General features: G+C 42.6%; 2 protein-coding genes across 3 annotated transcripts; one reads left to right on the top strand and one right to left on the bottom strand.

Annotated features, from left to right (window-relative positions):
- Positions 1-1,789: 1,789 nt before the first annotated feature.
- Syn1 (Syntrophin-like 1) lies at positions 1,790-22,374 on the bottom strand. 2 transcript variants are annotated; one of them, XM_017160963.3, is made up of 8 exons: positions 21,762-22,374; positions 12,099-12,422; positions 11,543-12,027; positions 3,286-3,495; positions 2,890-3,200; positions 2,557-2,751; positions 2,123-2,497; positions 1,790-2,056 (listed from the first exon to the last, which is right to left on the bottom strand). In XM_017160963.3, exons 2-8 carry the CDS (start codon positions 12,338-12,340, stop codon positions 1,973-1,975), a joined length of 1,902 nt encoding a protein of 633 aa, XP_017016452.1. In that variant the 5' UTR covers positions 12,341-12,422; positions 21,762-22,374; the 3' UTR covers positions 1,790-1,972. The 2 variants fall into 2 exon arrangements, with proteins under 2 accessions (XP_017016452.1, XP_017016450.1); XM_017160961.3 differs by having other exon boundaries at positions 2,884-3,200.
- On the top strand, positions 8,016-8,897 carry LOC108086277 (magnetosome-associated protein MamJ). Its single transcript, XM_017183165.2, has one exon. The coding sequence runs from the start codon at positions 8,035-8,037 to the stop codon at positions 8,878-8,880; it is 846 nt and encodes a 281-aa protein (XP_017038654.1). The 5' UTR covers positions 8,016-8,034; the 3' UTR covers positions 8,881-8,897.
- Positions 22,375-22,789: the final 415 nt, after the last annotated feature.

Genomic DNA, 22,789 nt, shown 5'->3' on the forward strand with positions numbered 1-22,789 from the left:
AAAAATAATAATATTCTAAAAATCACTGAAGCTATCCTAAGGCGTAGTTATTCAAGAAAAATATAAATATATCTTTTATAAGATATATATATATAGATTAAGACTTAACCCAGATTCTCTATTATTATGACCACATCTGTATATATGTGGAATATGCCTCTGTGCGTATAGCCTGTGTAGTTTTGTCGGTTTAACTTTGTGATGAGCAAAGTTAGTGGCTTGACCGTGCCAGCTGTTGGACATGCTGGTCACGTTCTTCGGGTGACTTTGTTTTCGTCTTAAATGGGAAATGATAAAATTGAAAATAAATTCATACAAACACACTGACACTCGCAGGAAACAAATGTGTCTTGGGGGCAACAACAATAGCAACAGGCTGGTGGTGGCCCAGGCACAAGTTCGTTGATTGCCTGCTGACCCACAGAGAGTGGAATTTTTGCAGGCATAAAATGCACATCGGCGGTTGAAGGGTCAACTCGAAGAAATTGCACTTGTGCGTGGTTTAATTGGATTCCTGTGGTCCCTTGTTGACCAGGCAAAGTAAATACAACATTCTTGAGTTCCTGTGAATATTCTCATATTTTTTCTGTTGTTTAATTTTGAGATTAAGGGTCAATTTGGGAAGGAAACAAAGAAGTTTCTTAGTAATAAATTAATAATATTTATATATTCCTTGGAAAAGATGGGGTTCATCATCATGTTTTCTTACCTTTGATACGATTATTTCCAACTAAAATAAATAAAACACAACTTGATTTTGATGGTATTGTATTTATATATAAGTTTATTATCGAAGATTCAACACTACTTACGTTAAAAATATTGTACGTCTTATTTTTTGTCATTTTCTTATTGATTTCTGTCATTTTCATTTATTACTTATGTTGTTTTTCTTCGTTTCGTTTCGTTATTCTTCTTTTCTTTTTGTTGTTTTTTCTATAACGAAATTTCTGATTTCATAAAATGAATATGTGTCACGTTATATGTAGATATAGATGTATAATAATTGCATATGATCGATGGCTTGTACATGAAGAGTTGGGGGGAAATTGCGAACTGGCCTGGATATATATGTACTCGTATTCGATTTGATAACTCTATGGTTTTATATATAGTTTAGTTTAGTTGGGAGGCTAGTCCACGATCGATATCGCTGCCACTGAGGAGTGGGCATCGAGATATGTGTGCTTCGTTTAGATACAAGATACAAGATACAATTAGTTAAGTACAATTATGATAATTATTGTTCAACGTTTATGCAAATGTTGTGGAGTTCATAGAATTAGAGTTCGTTTCCGCCGATTTCACTTTAGATGGTATATGATATATCCTGTGTGAAAGACACACGTAAAAAAGGAATTTACGTCTACTTACAAGATAAATAAAGTTCTTTTCTTTTGGTTTGTGCTTCGTTATTTTTGTATTATTTTTATTACGCTTCTTTTTTTTTCAAAAAATCTACTTTGTTTTAATGCTTCCCATCGTCCAGCTAAACCTACCAAACTAATCCGTTTCCATAGCCATCGGGAAGCACGAAATGCTCACTCATCTACCACTATCTAACCCTCTTTGCTAAATTAACTAAGTCGTATCTCGATAGGACTAATAAGTATCTCTAAAAATCTGTCTATTTTCGCCATATATTCGTAGAAGGTAAAATGAAACGATTCGAAACATTCGGTTGCCTGCTTTTGGGCTTAGCCGAGAAACATTAAATAATATTATAAAAATATCTGCATCTTGGCATAAGACTTTCCGGATTCAATCTTAGCTAATTGACAAGATTAAGTAATTATTGCACATATCGAAATGTATTGTAGAACTTGTACAAAGCTTAGTAGCTAAAAACAAACAGAGTTTAATGACAACTAATACTTTTTGTTTGTTAAAAAATAGAGATAATAATAAGATAGATCCACTACTGGCAAAACATATACAATTATGGGATAGTTCCCTCGAACTGAACCTCGTTCTAGGCAATGTTATGAACCTTGGCCGACAGACAATTGTGCACCACAAAGACCACCGGCTTGGGACAGCACTCCATGTCCAGTTCCTGAATTGAAAATGATTATTTCTTATTATTATATATTCAAGTATATATTGAGTTCAAGGGACTCACAATCTCTCCATCCTCGCCAAAGTCCAGATACAACATTCTGTTGCCATCGTCCGCGGAGCCCTTCAGCTTGTCAAAGGCAAACTGCCAGAGTTGCGTCTTGGTGGTGGCCACCGCCGCCGTTGGCGTTGTTGGGGCGAATCCTCCGCAATCGTAGAGGAAGAAGCCACGATTTATGTGCACAACCAATTGACACTGCCGGCCCTGGAACAGGCAGCGGAAGGAGAACTCCCTCTGGTAGTTGACCGCCTGGTGGGAGCCTTGAACGAGGGCTCGGGCCCAGGCGGCCATGTCGCGGTGCGTCTCCGAGCGCAGCCAATAGACGAGCACGCCGCGGGCGGTGCCACAGCGAACGCAGAACACCGTGGTCTGCTGGCCCTGCCAAAGGATACAACAAGTCGTACTATATATTTTTCGGGTGTAGTTTTCGCACTCACATTTAGGGAGGAATTGTTGCCGGCTCCGGCGAGACGTGTCGTGGCCAGGGCATAGATCTCCAGCGGACGACTCCAGGCCTCCACCGACCAGGGTGCACTCTCGTATATCCGAAACTCTCGCTCCGTCACCGCCACAAAGATGGGCAGCCACTTGTCGCTCTCATCGGAGCTTTCCGAACTGGAACGACCGCTGGGCTGTTGAAGGAACAAAAAATAAAATTAAATATATAAAGTCTAAAATCAAGCTTTTATAATGCTTCAATATATCCCTCAATTATTTTGCCTAATGGCTTTTCTATTGCTGCTTGGGATTTGGGGTCAACTTACACTTACCAGCTCGCCGGCCACGCCGCTGTTTGAGGTTCCGCTACCCCCACTAGCTGCTCCGCCTCCGGCGCTCCCTGAGCTGCCCCCTCCTCCGCCGCCACCGCCACCGCTCATCCGCTTGCTCAGCCAGCCGATGTGCTTCAGTTCGCCAATGAGATTGGTCAGAGCCCGATTGGCCTCGGCCAGAGCCCGCTGCGTGCTGCTGCCCATGGCCGAGTGGAGCGCATTGAACCAGACGAGGGCCTCCGCCGAGTCCGACGCCCGCAGGATGCACGAGTGCACGCCGTCCGGCGAGTGCAGCTCGAAGCAGCGGTTCTCTGTGGGGAAAACAGAAGAATATATATATACATTATTTTTCAGATATTATATTCAGAGCATCTTATCTAAGGGGTGAAAACTTACCCGGGTCAATGTACTTGAGATTTCTGGCCAAATGCGTTAGCTGCAGCGGTATATATCGCGTATCCGCCCGAGGTGTTGTCTTGGGGGCAGGCGGCGAGGTGGGAACGCCCGGACCCAGCGGACAGAGAAAGGCCCGCTGGAGCTCCCAGCCCACCTCGGAGATGATGCTCGCCTTCCGAAAGTAGGGCGTCACTTCTCGCAGGAATTTAACTGCAGAAAAAACAAGAGAAAAGAAAAAACCCAAGAGGGATTCGAGCATAAACATCGATGCAAATCAAACGGTATAGCATCGCATGAATATGGATGCAGGCCGAAATGTGTGTGTGTTGGTATCATCAGCAAAACACTAGCACACACAGCATTCAATCAGTCTCGGACTAGGGAGCGGGAGAAGAGAGACTCCATCGGCTTGGCCGATGTGGCTGTCTGGAGTTCTTGTTGTGGAAGTCTTGGCAAAGGCTGCGGCATAAATTCATTAGAGTTTCCGCTCCATTTTTATTCGATTTGCACACCCAAAGAACCCGACTAGCGACAAACTCTTGGGCACAGTGGAATAATTAAAGAGAATGAGGGTTAAATTTAATTCTCTTTAAGGAGTCAAAGTTTAAAGACAATTAATAATTCTATGTTTTGATAGCCATACTATTATTAAAATAAAACACATCAGGAAATCATTTATTATTACTCATTACTCGTTACGCCAATAATATATTTTCTAAGCTAATCTAATCTTTTGCTGGCTGTTTTTCTTTTTTTTATGCATCAATTTGTAAACATCTCACTGAATTCGCAATGTGATTCATTTATAATGACATTAGCATGGCTGAGCTGGCTCACCACTGTGCAACTTCTATGCAAATGCTGATGGCGATGCCAGGTGCCTGGGGCAGGGGGAACTCTCGATGTCTCCCCACTTAGAGACGTACATTTGAGTGGCGAACCCCAGAAGCCAGAAGCCGGAACCCAGACCCAAGCCGAGGCCCAACCCATTGGCCCTGCTCGGAATTCCGCCCACAACATTTGCACAATTTCCGTTTGCTGTTGTCGTTGTTGTTTCTCTTATCATTGTTGTTGTTGTTGTTGTTGCGACGTCGTTTGCCATTCGAGTGATTTGGAAATTCAATTTTCACACTTAATGCCATCGGCCGCCGACGGTTGGCGGCGGTTTGTCCAACTCAATTCGTGTGTTTAGCTCAACTAATTAGAGCGGACGACCACACGGCGTATGGGTTATATAGTATATCGCCCGCCCCACTTGCTAATTGCTTGGCATTTACGTACACTAAAGGGTTAGTAGGAAGCCGCCACGGCTCTCCAACTCTTCCCCAAAGCCTAAGCCGCCATTCTCCTGGAGCTGAGCTAACATTTGCATTCACAAATATGCAACCGACGACGACAAACAGGCAGGGAAAATAAAAAAATTGTTGCATAGCGGCAGGCGCAAAGTCTGATGAAGCTTGTGAAGGAATAATCAGTTGCGAGGATAAGGATACCCTGGCATTTAAAGTAGACAAAATAGTAATAAGAGCCACAAGTTTATTATAAAATTTATATAGGAGCTTTGCTGTGCTTACATTGTTTCCCGCAATAGTATTTAAACTTGGCGAACATTACGTATACGTACGTATTTTCAGAGATGTTTTTAAAAGTGAGTTTTTTTTATCAAAATTCTATCACTTGTTACGTCCCCAAAAATAAAGTTATATACCTTCAGCAAAGAGTATCAAAAATCCGGCCGGTATAGCCATAAAGTGGGCGGTGGTAGATTTCGGAGTGGACTGTCGAGTAAACAAAACCCAAAACGACAAACGAGAAAACGCAACTGGCAGCAGCGGCAAAAGTTTAGATGCAACAGCAAAAACAACAATAACAACTGTAATAAGTTGTGCAAATTTTTGCATTTAAGTGTAAATAAAGTTGCCCAGTTCACGGTGTTTGTATATGTGTGTGTGAGTGTTCGTGTTTGTGTGCTAAAAAACAATCCTGGAAAAATAAACAAGTTATGGAAAAGTTAGCTAAAAAGCACCACAGGCCACAATTGTTAGCTGCTTAAGTATGAATATTTTTCGCTCTGGCATTTTTCAAATAAATATGGTATTACAAACATTCCACTGAAGATTAAACTCAAGGATTTGCCTAGTGCTTACAACATGTGAGCTAAATAAATACAGCTAAAAAATTGTGCATAAGGCAATTTAACAGAAGCTTTTAAACATTTTGTAAGCGAAATTTTCACTGAAATTTGTGAATATTTCACTGAAGTATTTACCTAACCTTTGCTTAATTGTGGTTCATTATTTAGGGTTAAAATTTGATAGTTAAGAAGGCAAAAGACACTTGAGATTACAAATTTTTCATGTAGCTGAAGATAATTACATAACATATTCAATTTATGAGCAGCTTCTTTGAATAAATCTCTTCAATAATTTCTAAAAAATCAAATTTAAATGTAATTTGCAATACAAAATTATTAATATGCAAACTTAACTTTCTTTAAGCTTTAAAATCTCCCTCTAGTTAAATAAAAGCTTGCTCCTAAGCTCTTAAACCATGTTACAAAATGTAATTTAATTTTATTTAACTCTGGACTCCCTCCTACTAAGCGATCTTTACGATAATATTATTACTCAAAACGCATTCATTTGGCCCTGGCTCTGCCCACATTACCCCACTTAATTCACAGTCAGGCCAAAGAGAAAAAAACAACTTTTTACACCTTTGCCGACAAAAGGAAATCCTGCAAATCCGGCAATGTTACTCGCACTCCCAAGCCACCCCTCCCGAAAAGCATAAATAAAAGGGGCAAGCCGGAGTATAGTGGGCGTGGCCGGTTGGTTGGAATATGATATCAACAGCAGGCGGCATTCGGAATTCGGCAAATCGTGCGTTAAAACAAACTTTGCGCAAAACTTTTGCGAGTAAAATCTCACGCGCTCCTGGTGAGGAAGTGGTGGGCAGGTTGGCTAAGTAGGGGCCACTGGTGTGGACCCACTAGCCTGGTGGTTCTAAACACTTGAAATAATAAAGTGTTACCAAGAGAATATAGCGGAATACATAATATAACTCTTTAATTGAAAAAAAAAATACAAAAATGTATTGTCTTGAACAAGATTTTTATTTTCCTAAGGGTTAAATTATGAACTAAAATATAGTATAGGCTCTCGCATTTTCTCCAAGTGCTCAGGGTCCACAAATGTGTGCCAAGCTGTAAAAACCATTGCTAATGGACTTCTGGGAGGCGGCGAGCAAAGCCCAACTGTCGTCGCCTCCGTCGCCATCTGCGGAATCTGTCGCTGACATTTGGCAGTCGGAGTTGGAATCCAGTTGCCGGGAATCCCATTCCGATTTTCCCCCTGCCTCCTGGCTTATTTAAATTACAATGAGACGGCTGCCTGGGCGCAAATACTTTGGGCCAAAGTTGTGCGCACAGCAGAGGCAGCAGCGGCCAGCGGAGCTTGGCAAACAACTTGGCCAACTTGTAAATTGAAGTTCGAATCAAGAGCTGGCCCCGAGAACTCACTGGGCAAAAAGGGGTTACGGGCAGGGAGAGGTGCGAGTCCTGGGCTGTTAAGCATGTCGTCGCCCATTCATGGCCAAAGGCTTTTGAAATTGTGATTACATTTGCGCCACTTTGCGTGCTTATAGATCTGGGCCACTTTAATTTAATGAACACACCGGTTGAAATTATGAAAACGACCGCAAACCGTAAGCCGAAAGCCGAAAATCCAAATGCTCGCTCAACAAAGCGAGCAACGATGATGATGATGGCTCACTTACGCAGCGGAGTAACTCGACTAATTGATTGGCTTGGCTGTTAATACTCGCAATCGCCAGAGAGGAATGCGGCTCCTATAAATATGCGTAATTTTCCTAATGAGGAAGGAGCCCTGTAGAAAATATGGGCAGTTGTGGTTGATTAATGGCAGGATGTATTTGATAAGTAGTAAAAGGGTTGGAAATTTAAATTTTAAATTGAATTTATAAATTTAGTTGAACATTTTTATGTAACTTTTAGCAACTACTAAAGTTCTAAAGAAAAGTAAACTCAAGGAAACATTATTTCATTCTTATTTTAATTAAAATATATAGGCATCTCTGGCATTCCTCAATTTCCTAATTTAATATTCTACAAATGCAAGTTAGTGTACACGATATTCGTAGCTCTCATAAAGAAATTCCCCGAAAATAGTTTAGCCACCATAATTGGCTTCCAATAATAAATTTCTTGGCCCAGAAAAGGCAGCGAAATGGATCAAGCTCCGTCAGCCGCAGCTCCCACATGGACATGGACATGTGCCGAGCCGAAATTAAATGCGAGTCAGAGACTCCGCCGCTCCACAGCTCCGCACAGCTCCGAGCTGCGTGGCATGCGAGGCACGTTGACAACGATGACGTGAGTCTTGGAGGGCTAAAGCCCGAGATGGAAGTGAAGTTTTGGGGGGAGGGCAGGCAGGGACAGTCGGCCTGGCAGGTTGTTGATATTAAAGCGACATTAACATTGAGCTTGATGGCTGCGTTGATGGGCCACGATACGTTTTTAAATGCGCAAAAAATTGTCATACATTCGGATTCGCACTGTACACCGTGCATCTGGGATCGGGGTGAGTTATCAAAATACACAACCTTGCGACCGTTACTGAATTCTGATCGGCGGAGAATCGGCGGGAATCGCAGTCGCCGCATAAATAGCGGAGCACCCACAGCAGCCGGGCACAAACCGTTAGCACTCGTCGTCGTCCGGTACTCAATATGATGAAGCGGAACCAACCCATCCTGATCCTGGCCCTCGGCCTGCTGGCCATCTCCGCCATTTCGGCGATGCCGCAGCGAAGCCGGGCCAAGAGCCAGCGCCAGGTGGAGTACTCATCCACCCCGTATCCGGCTGCCGGCTTCCGTCCCAGGGTTCCCTTCAATCTGCCCGGTGAGGTGCAGCCCAAACTGGAGGCCGAACCCCTGGCCACCACCCCGACCTCGACCATTCCCAGCGATGTGGAGACCCTGGAGAACACCGAACCCCTGAGCACCACGGAGCAGCTGCAGCCGGAAACGGAAGTGGCAGCAGAAGCGGAGACTGAAGCGGATTTGGAGGTGGCCATCCGCACGCCCGCCAACACTTACGGCGCCCCCGGAGAGCAGGATCCCCTAGAGCCCGACACCGTGGTGGTGGTGGCCCAGGAGCCGGCCCGTGACTTTCAGCCACCCACGCTCGAGGCTGTCGAGGACTTTGCCGCCGATGGTGCTGTTGCTGCTGACGGCCAGCAGCCTGTTGCTGATGTCCCTGCCCTGCAGGCCGAGCAGGAGTTGATTCCGGAGGCGGAGGTCAAGGCCGTTACCCCGGCGGGAACCTACGGACCACCTGCTGCTACCTATGGAGTGCCGGAGCTGGGTGAGCCCGAGAACGAGCTGGATCTGGAGGAGTCGCAGGTGGAGCTGGTCGAGGAGGCAGCGGCGGAGGAGGCTCTGACCAACGAACTGGCCAGTGGTCGCCTAATCCTTTTGCCTTTGGGAGCCCGGGGAGCGCAGTTTGGTCGCCTCGTCTTGGCCGTGGAGCAGCCACGTCGACGAATGAGGAGCGAGCGCCTGAGAAGGATCTAGGGAATTCATTCAACTGTCTAAAAACAGTGGAAAATTGGAAAATTCAGGATAAAGGGAAACAAAATATACATATCTACTTGACATGAAAATAATGCTGCTTTTTACTTGAAGTTTTTATTGTCAATCATTGTCATTTTGGGACCGGTTTCTTTTATATATTCTTGAAGTGGTTCATTTTCTGGGTATTTTATGAATCTCTAGAGTTGAATAATATTTAGGGATTCACAAAGATAACAATAACAGCTTCCATCAATATGGAAAATTGCAATTGATTAAAGATATATACAAATTATCCCAATGAAATGAAGCATCTATAATTTTCCTCCTTGAGTTGACAATACGAAAACCGTTTAGCCAATTCATGAACTCCAACAGAGAGATCACTGCTGGACTCTTCAGATATTACCTAACATAAAGGCAATAATTGAACTGATTGTTTACCTGGAGGAGCAGCAGCAGCAGCTGGTGCCCAGGAAATGTGTGTGTCAAGGAAATGAAATTGGCTGTGTCAGAGAGGGGAAACCCCACCCGCATCCTTATGCCCCATTTCCCCCTTGCCCCAATATCCTTCATCTCGCCAAGGAAGTTGTTTCAGCAAAATTGTCGTGCACGGTTCATTGCATTGTTTATGCCAAATGGTTTGGCTTGTGATTGGGTCACGCCCACAGGATGCACACACACACAGAGACACCAGGCCCACATGTGTGTCCTGCTCTCGCTGTATGTGTCTGTGTGTGTGCAAGGACAACGCAGAGATACACCCATACATCGCCTAATTGATGCTTACTATTGTTTATTGTGTTTTGTGCGAGGCAGTGCAGAGCAAAGCAAAACAGCAATGGAACTGAACCGAACCGAACTGAACTCTGAATGGAGATGAACCGGAAACGATGCTCGAACTTTGGCCGAGCACTTTGATTAGGCATTGTCCTCTGTCTCTCTGTTCGCCGTGTGTGTCCCTGATTATGGTTACGATGATGATGCGTCCTGGTGTGATTACGTACTTGTGTGGGTTGTTATTAGATCAGGTCTGTGGAAAATGCAAAGGCGTTTTTAAATGCTTGAATGGGGAATATTTGCTTATGCAGCGTGTCCATGCAGATATTGGGTAATCAGTGAAACGTCCAAAAGTTGGAATTAAGTCAATTGGAAGATGTTTTTGGGAAATATTTAATAAAAGAAAGAAGGGAACGGATTTTCCTTAACCTTTATCAAAGCAGATACTAGATAACTCTGCTTAAGCCGAGAATCAATTAATTATTCAAGCATCATCCATCAAAACTTGTATTGACATTCTCCAAGGGGAATCCTTAAGATTATGTGTCTGGCAAACGCAGATAATTATTTTTCTTTTCTATTTGTACCTCTTGTACCGCTTTCATCACCTATAACCCTTGCCTTATTTATGTCTTTCCGCTTCTGCTTGTCAGCCACTCAGACAGGCAGTTGAGGATGCAGTGCGTAGCATCCGATTCCGGCATTCGCAGCGTCCCCAGCATCCCCAGCATCCCCAGCATCCTGACATCCCATCATCCCAACCTTACCCAACCTGAAACATTTTCGCTTTTTGCCACTCGACAGGAGTGGCAGTGCCACCCGCAACAGGCGACTATGTATTTTTGGGCCATTTGATCAAATGGAAAGAAAACTTTTCTCATTACTCATTGCCAAGCCGGGGCAAACAAGCCAGGCAACGAACGAGCCAACCAAACAGCCAGCCAACCCGCCAGCCAACAAACCAACCAACCAGCCAACAAACCAGCGCAACTAACGGCAGTCAACAGCTAACAGTCAACATGAGGGGCGGTGGGGGGAAGCGGCGCTTTGGCCAGTGGATGCTGGTGGGGATTTACATGGGAACCCAGCTGCAACAGTGGCAACATCAGTGGCAGTAACTCGCATGTTTTGCTGAGTAATCCCACGTATGTATTTGCACTAAAACCCTCTGTTCCGCCTTTCCAGCTCGCTACTCCAATACTCCGCGACGCCACTGCACTCCGCAGCTCCAATGCTCCAATGCTCTACCATGGGACGGATGCCACAACAAGGGGACAAAAAAGAATCCCCTCTGTCAGTCAATTAATCACGGTTGAACAAGTTTGTAAAAGATTATCTGTGCTGCTGTAGGTGCGGGCGGGGAACGGAGCATAGAATCAAAGACACAATTTATCACAAAAAAACAAGTGGCAGATAGCATTTTTGTATTTTATGGTTGCTAGCTACTAAGGGGAATCTGTATTCCGAGATGGATATTGCGTCATTCATAGTTGGGGATTACAATTAAAACTTTTCTATTTAAAATGTTGAGTTTTGTTTGTGATTTATTTGGAGAAGTTGGATTAAAGGTATTTATTTGATTTAAATAAGGAGAAGATTAAGATATTCTCTAGATTATCTCAGGAGTGAATTCCCTAAAAAAAAGTCAATAAATTTAAATATATATTTTTATATCCCGTTTTAGCTCATAAATTCCACTGTGCCCAACTATTGGCCATGTGGCTCATAGTTTACTTGTTAGTTTGACTCGCGTTTTTTAAGCCCTCGTCCACTTTTTCCAAGCACTCCACCTAGCCCACTTTGTGTGTGCAAAATGTTTTACGCAAATAGCAATTTGACATCCCGGTGGCACTTTGGCCAGTAACGAATGAATCATCGAACTTACCTTCCAGATCCACAACGCGACCGGATCGCTTTAGAGCTCGGACCGCCTCGTCGTGGGTGGCGTCACGGAGCTCCTCCCCGTTGACCGTGAGTATGGCGTCGCCTACGTAGAGACCCTTGGCCTGGTCGGCGGCCATGCCACGGAAGATTTTCGAGATGAGGATGGGCATACGGTTCTCGCGACCGCCCTTGATGGAGATGCCCAGGCCATTGTTGTCCGACTTGATGATGCGAACGTGCCGCTTCTGGTTGGCCACATGGTCAGGTACGTCGCACATATCCATGCCGCCTCCGTCGCCGGCATTGTTGTTGTTGTTCAGGCAGGGATCACGGTTGTCCCCGTTGTTGTCGTTGCTCCCGGAGCCATCTAGCTCGGTGTCCTGCATGCCCTGTAGGGAGGCGGAGCTGGGCAGAGTGCCGTTCTGGCCAGATCCACCAGCTCCGCCTCCGCCGGCTCCACCGCCACCTCCGCCGCTGTGATTGCTCCTGCAGGATAAATTAGTCCGAAAATTATACATTACAAAATTTTAAATTAAATATTTTGTTTTAGGACTCACCCTAAGGTTCCATTTAGCGTGGTAGATTGTCCATCGTTGGTTTGCTGTGCCGCCTCGCAGGACTCATCCAGACTGACGGCCAGAAAGTCCGTCTCTAGCGTGACCAGGACGCGATACCAGGCACCGCGTACCCGTGTTTCCAAATTGCCACACCGCATCCCCGAGGGCGAGGGCGAGTGCTGCTGAGGAATGGGCTGCTGGGCCGCTGGCGGAGTCCGCCCCAGGCTCGAGGATTCCACCATGATGCCTCTCTCTCTCTCTCTCTGTCACTTCGATTGCAGGATGCCAAGATATATGGTTCTACATGTCAACCGCCAGAGGGTACTAAATGAATAAAAGATATATGGGTTTTATTAATACTTAAAGGTTTTTCAATGAAGAAAATGTATTTATAAGATAAGCAGACAAATTAGTGTTTTGTGGTCTCCATTTAAAATTATAAAAAATATTTATATATATTTAAAACAAACTAAATGTAATCTCCTCTTTAACATCATGTAATTCTTGTTTGAAAATATGGTATCCGAGCTTAGCATAATTTATTGGTTATAAATTTATTAGTATGCCGGCTATAATTAAGAACTTGACAGTTTAACGGATGTGGCGTTGTGTAAAACTAATTGGAAAAAGATATGCAACGCGCACAGATAGTTATTTATAGCTTATTTAAATGAATAATTCAATTTAGTTGATCAACTTCTTTGTACTTTTCCACAATCATTTAGATGACATCGAAATTTAAACATTTTGCCTTGGAGTCTCAATCGAATCTCTATTTAACTGAGACATGCGGATGACACGAGTTGTTGTTGGCAATAAGCGGATATCAAATTAAACGTCCGGCATGCGGAGGACAAACACTGTCACATACATACAGACATATGCAAAGCGGAAGCCAGGACATTTGTCATTGTTTTGCCAGTCCAGGATTTATTGCATTCTCCGACAAGACAGGGGGAGAGTCAGAGCCGCAGCCGGAGTCACCGCCACCATGTGGCAATGGGAGTGGGAATGCAAAAAGCCGTGGCATTTGGGCCACACATCCTTCCATATCCGGCCACATCCTTCCACACTCACACACAAAGCACACATCCTGGCACATCCTTGGCAGGCTACAGTGCAACAGTTCCCCGCCCGGAGCTCTGCAATTACGCATCTTGTCGCCGCCGTGGGACTTTTTTCTATGATTTTCTATTTGACAAGTTGCCACTCTCCCAGGAGCCAGAGTCCTGCCGGCGATGGCGGCGTGACACGACCACAGATCGGGAAGCTTAGGCAGTTTCAGGGAGAGTAGGGAGCGAGCAGGAGGAGCATCGAATTCGATTTCGTGCTCACGCTCTCAACCGGAAAAGGACTGCTCCAGTCAGACACATCCTGTTTCTGGGATTGTGATTGCGCTGGCGTCTGTGTGAGTGCCATTTGTATGTACATTTCCGCTACGATTCAGCAGGAAGTAATTTTGCCGCAGCTCCTGCTCCTTCAGATCCTTGTGCCGCTGTTGCCACTGTTGCCACTGTTGCCACTGTTGCTGCTTCTGCCGTCAGCAAGTCTGTTGACTTTGCAATTTATTGTGCAACATTTGTAATTATTATTGCAATGCCGCAGCAGCTCAAGGCCCCATCCGAAGACTTGGCAAAAATGTATATAAAACTTTTCCAAGTGTGTGACTGCTTGAGTCGAAGGACGAAGGATGAAGGCGAAGGCGAGGACGAAGGCGCTGGCAATGTTGTCATCAACACGCTCATAATTGTAAGTAAACACAACCAAACAAAACACCAGCCACCACACACACCCACACCCACGTACATATATTCAAGGATAAATAACGAGGGCTGTCCTCAGAGTCCCGGAAAGTTTAAGGAATGCATTAAGGAAATGGGAATAAGTAATGGATTTTCAATAAGGAAAAATAGTAAATGTGAGTGATAATTTAATAGCAACGAGTATGTGGGTGATCTATCTAAAAAATATATTAAAAATATTTATTACCTTTCAATTTCTTCAACATAATATTTCTGAAAATAATTTCACCAAGCAAATGTAAGAGAAACATTATTAAATAAATAAAATCTATTGCCAAACAAAGCCATTATTTAAATTAAATTATATAAAGCTTTCCTTAACTTAAAATTAAAACAATAACAATAGAATATATTAAAAATATTCCATAAAATTCTCTAAATAATTCCCATGGATCCTATATGAAAATACATAAATTAAAGAAAGTTTTTCACATTGTTCATTGAAATTGCAGTTGCAGAAACAAGGCTAAATCATACGAAATTGCTACGAAATTTTCAATTGTATTTCATTGTGCTCAACTTATTTGCATACCTCGTACAAGCTTTATGTACATAGGTAAATAGCAAATAAATATTTGATAAATTGCGAGTGGTAGCACTGCGAAAATATTGCACAAAAAACGAAACCACTGAATCAACAGAAAAACTCCCATGAAATATGTGTAAAATATTAGTAGCTGCCCGCTGTCTTGGCCCAAAGAGATTTCAACTATTTGTACGGATGTGTGTCACGCCCCCGTCCCGCCCTTTTGAAACACCCCGGCAATTGCAGAGTCCGCATCCTGCCTGCACCCCTCCGTCATCTTCTAATAAGCGCCGGACGTCGCTTGTCGCCAGCATTTCAGCCGTTTCTGCCGTTTTTCATGCTGCGCTTTGGCTAATTTAATGCCGGGCGGTCATAAATTATGCGCCCCAAAAGTAGGCAGCGCGAAAATCGCACAAAAAAATGGCACACAAAATGCTGGGAAGTGGCAGCAGCTGCTGCTGCAACACAGAGCACACTTCCGGTTAAAACAATAGCACTGCAAACTGGCAATTGTTTGTGTTCTATTTGAATTTAATTTTGTGTGATTTTTATAGTCAGCTAACTTAAATTTCAATCCTAAATTTCATAGAAGAACTATTGAAATCAAAGCGATTGAATGAGAAATACATCTATATATTTATGGAAAATTTTAGCATAGTTTGCGTACTTAAATATTATTTTAACATATCTGGTTATGCTTTTACGATTAATAAATATAAAATATAAAATAAATATAAATAAAATTACCAGTCGGCTTTTATAATTTCAAGAAAGGAGTATATTATTCTGATAAATTCCTGTTAAAAATTTAAGATAATCCTTGTAACGTTTAATTGTTTAATCTAAGCCAAAATTATTATTTTTTGGATTTATATATTTATTATTAAACCTTAAATAAAGTTTTAACATTTTTGAAATAGGGTTTTAAATGAATCAAAAGTCTTAGAACATTTTTTAAGCTATCTAAAATAAATATCTCTGAAAGTGTACTAGATTCTACTTCTACTAATGATAAATTAAATCCAATACTATGTAAAGTGCTATTATTCTACCCTCGAATGTACGTACACATGGAAGTTGCATTCAACTCGAACAAAATTTTTTCGCGCTTTTGTGTAATAACTTTTTTTGGCGCCGCTTTAAGGTTTTTCGCCCTTTTTTGTCTGCATTTTTCTCTCTTTGTTTTTTGTGCCAATTTTTTAATGCAAACTGTGTGATGGGCAGAATAAAAAAAAAATGGAGGAAGGTCCTTTGTATCGATATATAAAGCTGGAGCTGAAGCGGCGGCAACCCAATGCGAAATTGCTATAAATACGTAAAGCGTTTTTCCTTCGAGTCGCTGCCTCTCGCTTCCTCGGAAATATATTACCCTGCGTATGTCGGAGTGTGTGTGTGTGTGCATGTGCCTGGATGTGTGTGGGACCTGCGTAAGTGTGGGTTTTGTGGCGGGCCATCAAAAAGTCATAAAATCATAATTTGTAAACGAGAATTTATTTCGAAAAATATTTATGGCTGGGCTCCGGCAAAAAGAAACGCTGCCGCACAAGAGCTTCCATGGAATTTTCGCTATTTGCCTCGCTATGCAGATGGCTGTGTGCGTGCGCGAGTATCTGTGTGAGGAGCCGGAGAGCATCTGTGTGGGTGCGGCGCAAATGTTGCTTCATTAGAGAGAGTGGCAACAACTGGCGCGCCACTCGCACATTGTTTCCCCACATTAATTTAATCCGTAAACCTCCTTCCGCCCAGTACCTGCATTTAATTCGCTTTATCTGGACCAGCTCAGGTTCGGGATCATGCATTTTTATTTTATGGAAATGGAAATGTATGCAAAAACGCTGCGACAGTTGATGGGGCCGCAAGTCTCTTATACGTTTAATGGAATCTTGATTGTTATCGGGCGAAATTGACAACGATATATGGCCGATGGATGGTTAGCGGCAAAGGGAGAGGCCAGGAGGACAGGTTGAGTTTTTCGTTTAAATTGTGGCACTGCCAATCGAATCATTTTTCATTGCATACTTGGGGACGCTTGGGAAAATCGTGGGGAAATCGATGAGAAAATGCTTTATAAAAAGCCCAGGGAAATTGTCAATGTTTGGAATAAATTTACATATGTTGAAATATTGTGTCAGGCAATAATGTTATATAATATATATCTTAAAAGTTTGGTTAACATTAGAGTTAAAATAGTTTTAACAAAATATATAAACCAAAATGGTAAAAATAAGTCGACACTCTCCGTAGTCTCGTTAAAAAAAAATGAAATTTGAGGAAGAGTTGTTTACTTATAAGTTTTTATTATAAAATGTACTTCAGTTTAAATCACAAAAAATTCACCAAAAACCTCATAACCATATTTTATAAAAAGAAATTCCGCTAGGACCTCTTAAAAGAAAAGTTCAACCCATAAGGCACTGCCTGTATTAATGCTTCTCAGGCTTGATTTAAGCCAATTCATCGTGGTAAGCAAAATTCCAATTTTTCCGCCATTTTAGTCTTCTTTTTCTCATTTGGCCCCACATCCGGCTTAGCTTCGATTAAGGTAAGGAAGAACCCCAAGGGGGAGCCACATGTCCTGACGCTTGGCCTTGACACCACCACTGCCTTGAGCTCTGGGCCCACAATGGCCACCTCCCACCTTTGAACCACCTCCGGAACCCACTCGAGCTGCTCAACCTTGGCAACCTCCTGGCCGCTGATGCCATCGAAGCCTCTTAATCATTCCTAACAATGCGCCACACGTTGGGCCGGCTGGCATTAAGGTCTCTCCCTTCCTCTCTCTCTTTCAGCCCGCCTGCTCAACTGGTGGTAATCGATATACACTTGTTCGTATATCCCGGAATATCTACATATAAATTGCGCACTAATGATCTTTAAATACACATAATACGCAGAGCATGCCATGCCGCCCGCACACACAGCAGCCACTCGAATTGTGGGTTGTGGGTACAAAAAAGGGAGCGAGTCCTGGCCAGATTCCGGATTCCATGGGGGCAACACAATGCGGCCGAATTGGTCTGGGGAGACGCTAAAGCCATCATTTCGGGAATTATTGTTGTTGCTGGCAATTTTTGTAATGCGAGAACTTGACTGAAAGTCAAATAAACTAATGAGATTATTAGTGGCCCGCTTACACTAGCCATCCTACCAGTAAATAAGTGGGTAGCATTTCATTTTGATTGAGTTTACCCGACTTTCCCTCTGAAGCTGCTACTACTTTAGTAAATGCCATAATAATAGAGTGTGTGGCATTTCCATGAAAGGACCTTTTAAGGAAACTTTATTATGCAAACCAATTTCTATTTTTATCTAAAGTTTACAAGTTTAAAGTTTGCATATGTATTATTTTTACACCAGAGACCCGCTTCTATTTATACAAAATCACTATCGCTTATTTCTGTCACGAGTGTAAAAGCGGTTTTCACAGTTGGCTTGGCTCTCTGCCGCACTGCCATGCCAATTCATGTGTGTGGGATTGGTATCGGGATTGGAATTTGGAATCTGGATAGATAGAAGCGAATATTTTGTGTATTTACCACAAAGCCGCCGCTGCGACCGATAAAAGCCAAAACAAACCTCTGAGATTTGCTTATTAGCACCACCCAAACACCACACAACCCCTGCTCAGCCGGAAAAACACACCCTACCCCTCCTGTGAGTTTCCCATTATAACCTGACTCTGTCTGACAAATTATTCAGCATTGATTAATTATGAAAATGCGTTTATATTGATTGCCGTGTGTGGGTACGGAGGTTCGGAGGGGCTTTACCTGCACGGGTTACCTGTACGAGTGGCGTGTGTATTGGCACTCGACCGAGTGGGCACAGTCTGAGTGTGTATGTGTGTGGTGTGGAGTGTGTGTTATGGTCACAGTTCTGGTGTTTGGCCAATTTCAATCCCAAAACCTCTTGCGTGCCTGCTTATGTATATTACTTGACATCCATTGGCGAACTGGCCAAAACAATTGCCAAGTGTGGTTGGTCCTGGCCAGGCGATTGGTTTTGCACTTGGAAAAAGGGTTAGCCAGAAAATTAACTCAATTAGGTAGATTGGCAAGTGTATTAGTAGTAAGTACAGATAAAAGTGGTTAATGAAGTCATTAAAATTATGCACTAAAAGCCTTATCTTAATCAGTCTCTTAGGTTTTTGATGTATCTCAGAGATTTTTGGAGAGCTTGGCAAGTAAATAAACACTCTTTGATTGGTAATACTTTGTTCAACAGAGCCAATACAAAATATTTGAAGATATATTGAACTCCATAAAATTAAAGATGCTAATCTATTTCAAAGCCAACGATCGAGCTAACAAGAACCCAATTATAAAATCAATCTCAGCTAGTATCTCCGTGAAAATCCCATTAAAATCTAATCAAGATACCTGCGCAACCCAATTATATATTTTAATACTTTTTTCCCGAGCCCCAAGGCATGCTAATAAGAGGCGATAGAACGCAGAGATTTCGAGCAGTGCACACCGAGCTGGGATTATTATGTATTGCCGCTGGCAAACACTCGACGCCCCCAAATGCAAGCATGTAAATGAGACGTTCGGATTGAAGGGGATTCCCCCTGGCAAAGGGGTGGGACTTCCCTTCTGAGTGGGTGATGTGACTGTATGTGTATGTAAAGGTGTGCGGAGTGTCTGTAATCACTGAAGGCGGATAACAGCAGGTGGCCAGAGACAAAAGTCAAATGGGCGGCATCGGGAAAACGGATGAGGGGGGCGGCTTACGTTGCTTTTTCCCCACTTATTAATTGCCAGTGTCTTGGCATAATTTTCACTCATTTGTCTGTTGAATGCAAGTGGCTCGGCCATTGTTCCCCGAGCCGGGATACCAGGAGTCTCCTCACGTACGCAAAGAAATGGCAATGGAGTGAATCCGTCCGTCCAACAGACACAGACAGTGATCCCCCCAGTCATCTTTCAGTGCACAGTCGAAAATGTATGTGTGTTCTATAATTAACCCTAGACGGTCATGCTTATTTTTCCTACGTTAAGGTTATGCTTCGTCGAATCGACGACGCCAATTTTAAAATAAGTATAAATGATAAAAAACAAACAAATATTGTAACAAAAATTTTTACAGCGTTTAATTCATCATTTTAACTGTTCAAAATTAGAAATAATAATTCATTCTCATATTAAGAATATACTTAAAAACTAAAAATAAAAAACAGCCTTTTTTTCATTTTTCGATCTTTTGTGATTTTGCGTCGTCGAATCGACGAAGCATGACCGTCTAGGGTTAAGAAGATTTTCTGGGAATTTGTTCTCTCTCATGAAAGAGTTTCTTAGTATTTGGTGTACATTTTCCTAAGGCAAGGCTTTTCAAAGCATTTCTTTAAATTTCAAAAGTTTTGTCAAGGACCTCTTATTTCATGTAGGCTAACATTCCTTAATACTTTCCCAAGGTTTTTCCCCCAGTGTAAAATGAAATGCAAAATGTGATGATGCAGCTTCGTTAAGTGCAATTTAAGTGCGATATTTCCTCGACGTCGTCGTCTGTGCCTCTCGGTCGCTTCGGTGAGCTGTTGAAAGGCGCGTTGGATGACAAAAGGTAACGGGCACAAATGGAACCAGAGCCGGGCCAAGAAAGCAACTGGGGGAAACCTGGGCAAGCTGGCGATGAGGTGTGGAGTGGAGCAAATGCAGCGGAGGACGAGGTGGAAATGCTCTAATGCAAGTAATTGCACGTCGCTCTGATTAAGTTAGCGCAATTTGGTTTCTTTCTCTGGGCGAGCTGGCAGCAAAATGCTAAGCCAAAAAGCGGATTACGCTTTTCCAGAAACGTAATTTATACGTTGAATACGAAAGTGATCTCGGAAGGAGCGCAAAAGCAGGTTGCATTTTCTTGGGGATAACCTTCAAAAACACACATAATCGTGAGAAAAAGAAAAACAGATATGGGTTTGCTTAAAAATATGTATAATCCCCATTTAAAGCCTTACGTATTTTAAGTTTAGATTCTTCACGATATTGAAATGAGTAAGTTAACATATTTTGAAAATAAAGTATTGGAAAGATACCCTAAAAACTATTGTAAAAGCAAGTAAGAAAGATATAATAATAAAGATTGTGACTTTTACTTTAAATATATAATCATGTTGTCATGTTGTTTATGTAAAAGTTGATACAATACAGAAACAAAAAAAAACAATATAACTCAACTTTTATTAAATAAATAAATAAATAATATTTTTCTAGATATCTTGCTTAGCAAATATCAAATTAAAGAAAATACAGAAATTTTTTTATTATATATTTAATTTTAAAAAACCCAATTTAATTGCTTTTTGTCGTGTATAAATTTTTAATTTGTTGACTATCTTTATTACACGTCTGTGGAAATGCGTGGGAATGTCAAGTTCTTATCGGAAACGTGCTTGCGAGTGTCTTATTACATAATGAGGTAATGCGACTTTTAAGGTTTCTCACATAGTGGTTAAAAACTGTCAGTAAGCCAGTAAAGACAAGCAAGTAAAACGTAATTTAATTTAATTTTTAGCTTCAATGAAGGTATGCAAATAAAATGCAAAATCCAAAAACTTGTTTCGGTTTCGGTTTTGGTTGCCACCCCCGCTGAACGCATTGCTATATCTATAGTACTCCTCCGCCGCTGGTAATCTTTTAAGCCACACTCAAGATGATGAAAATTGGGCTTCGCGGCGGCTGCTGCTGCCGCCGACACTCCCCTAATCCCCCGCCTGTAATAATAATCCGCCCCCGTTCTCAAATGTATTCCATCACCTCCTCCCACTCCTCCCCCCCTGCTGCTCTGTTTTGGGAAAAGCGAAAGGAAAAGGGCAAAAGGCCAGCCCAAGCGAACGAGTATGGTTATCTGTCAACACATATCGGCGAATGCATGTCAATTACTGCTTAAATGCTCGGCACAAAAAGCCGGCAAAAGGTGGCGTCGCCATAGGGTTAAGGCGGGGGGCGGCGAGCTCGGGGGTGGTTGTGGGAGTAATGGTGATGATGATGTTGATGAATGCCGATAGTAAACGGAATTAACTTTCACGCAGCATAACGGCAAAGCGACGACTACAGCGGCAGCGGCGACTTGAATGAAAGAAAAAGCTTACGCCGTCGCAGAGCCAGAGAGCTTTTTGTGCCAAGAGCGCGCGTAGTAAATGTGCGGGTGGTGGCCAAGGAGAGGGTTTTGGGGGGGGGGTACATTACGAGTGGGCGCCTTTTGAATTCGTTGACAAAAAAAGACAGAAAAAAAACTGAAATAATCACAATAGAGACCCCACAAAAAATGCACAAAATATATAGACATAAATTAAACAAATCTATAGAAATGCTATAAGAAAAAAAACTGTTTATCACCCACCTTTCGATCTTATTGCAGCACAAAAAAAGCAATTAATGCCTTAAAACTCCAATTGGCGCATGCGCACACACACACGCAGGCAGGCACACACGCACGTAGACACACACACTCACGAACGCACACTACTGTGTGTACTAAGGATTTTTTGCTTTGAATTTATTTTGGTTTCAGCTTTGGACTTTATTGCACAGCTTCTCCTCGGCTTGGCTCAACAAACATGTTTTATTTAATTAACTTGGCTGGGTGCGTATGTGCCAGCATTTAGCGAATTTATTTGTTTCGATTCAATTCAGCAAACGGCATTCAAATGGCCAAAGAGCTAATTGGCTTTTCGGTTTTTGTCTGGCGCTTTTCATTATTATTGTTTGCACGGCGGCGATTTCGACGACGGAGACGACGGCGGCGGCTTTGTGCTTGTGGAAAGTCGTTTGGGGACAAAGACCGCTTTTAGCGTTGGCAATAAATATGTTATAATGTTGTATTAACTTTGGTTTTCCTGCAGCCACTGAACAATATTAATTTTGTGTTATTTTATCCCGGCGATTTATCGGATACCGTTGTTTTTCGTTGGACTTTTCCGGGGTATTTTCCTAACGGAACCAAAAGCGGCGCGGGTGAGTTGCAAGTTTACAAAAAATAACGGCAAGCGGGTGGCTTATATAGACGCGGCTCTCCCAAAAGCTTGCTCTACACGCTCTCTCAGTTTGTTAGCTCTCCCGATATGTTACGTTCTGTTAATCCAGCTGTTAAGTATGCCACAATTTTTATCGGGGTTCAAGTCTTGGTTAGTTAAACAATTCATTATACCCTTGCAGGGTATTATAATTTCAGTCAGAAGTTTGCAACGCAGTGAAGGAGACGTTTCCGACCCTATAAAGTATATATATTCTTGATCAGCATCAGCAGCCGAGTCGATCTAGCCATGTCCGTCTGTCCGTCTGTCCGTCTGTCCGTCTGTCCATCTGTCCGTCTGTCTGTTTCTACGCAAACTAGTCCCTCAGTTTTAAAGCTATCTGAATGAAACTTTG

Source organism: Drosophila kikkawai, chromosome 3L (genome assembly GCF_030179895.1).
Source record: "Drosophila kikkawai strain 14028-0561.14 chromosome 3L, DkikHiC1v2, whole genome shotgun sequence".
Classification (NCBI taxonomy): domain Eukaryota; kingdom Metazoa; phylum Arthropoda; class Insecta; order Diptera; family Drosophilidae; genus Drosophila; species Drosophila kikkawai.

Bases quoted from the DNA above. Each gene is read 5' to 3' on its own strand.
- LOC108086277 (XM_017183165.2), top strand. From the start codon at position 8,035: ATGATGAAGCGGAACCAACCCATCCTGATCCTGGCCCTCGGCCTGCTG.
- Syn1 (XM_017160961.3), bottom strand. From the start codon at position 12,340: ATGGTGGAATCCTCGAGCCTGGGGCGGACTCCGCCAGCGGCCCAGCAG. The intron at 12,028-12,098 runs GTGAGTCCTAAA...TTTATCCTGCAG, and splicing joins ACGCTAAATGGAACCTTAGG to GAGCAATCACAGCGGCGGAG. The intron at 2,057-2,122 runs GTGAGTCCCTTG...TTTTCAATTCAG, and splicing joins TTGGCGAGGATGGAGAGATT to GAACTGGACATGGAGTGCTG.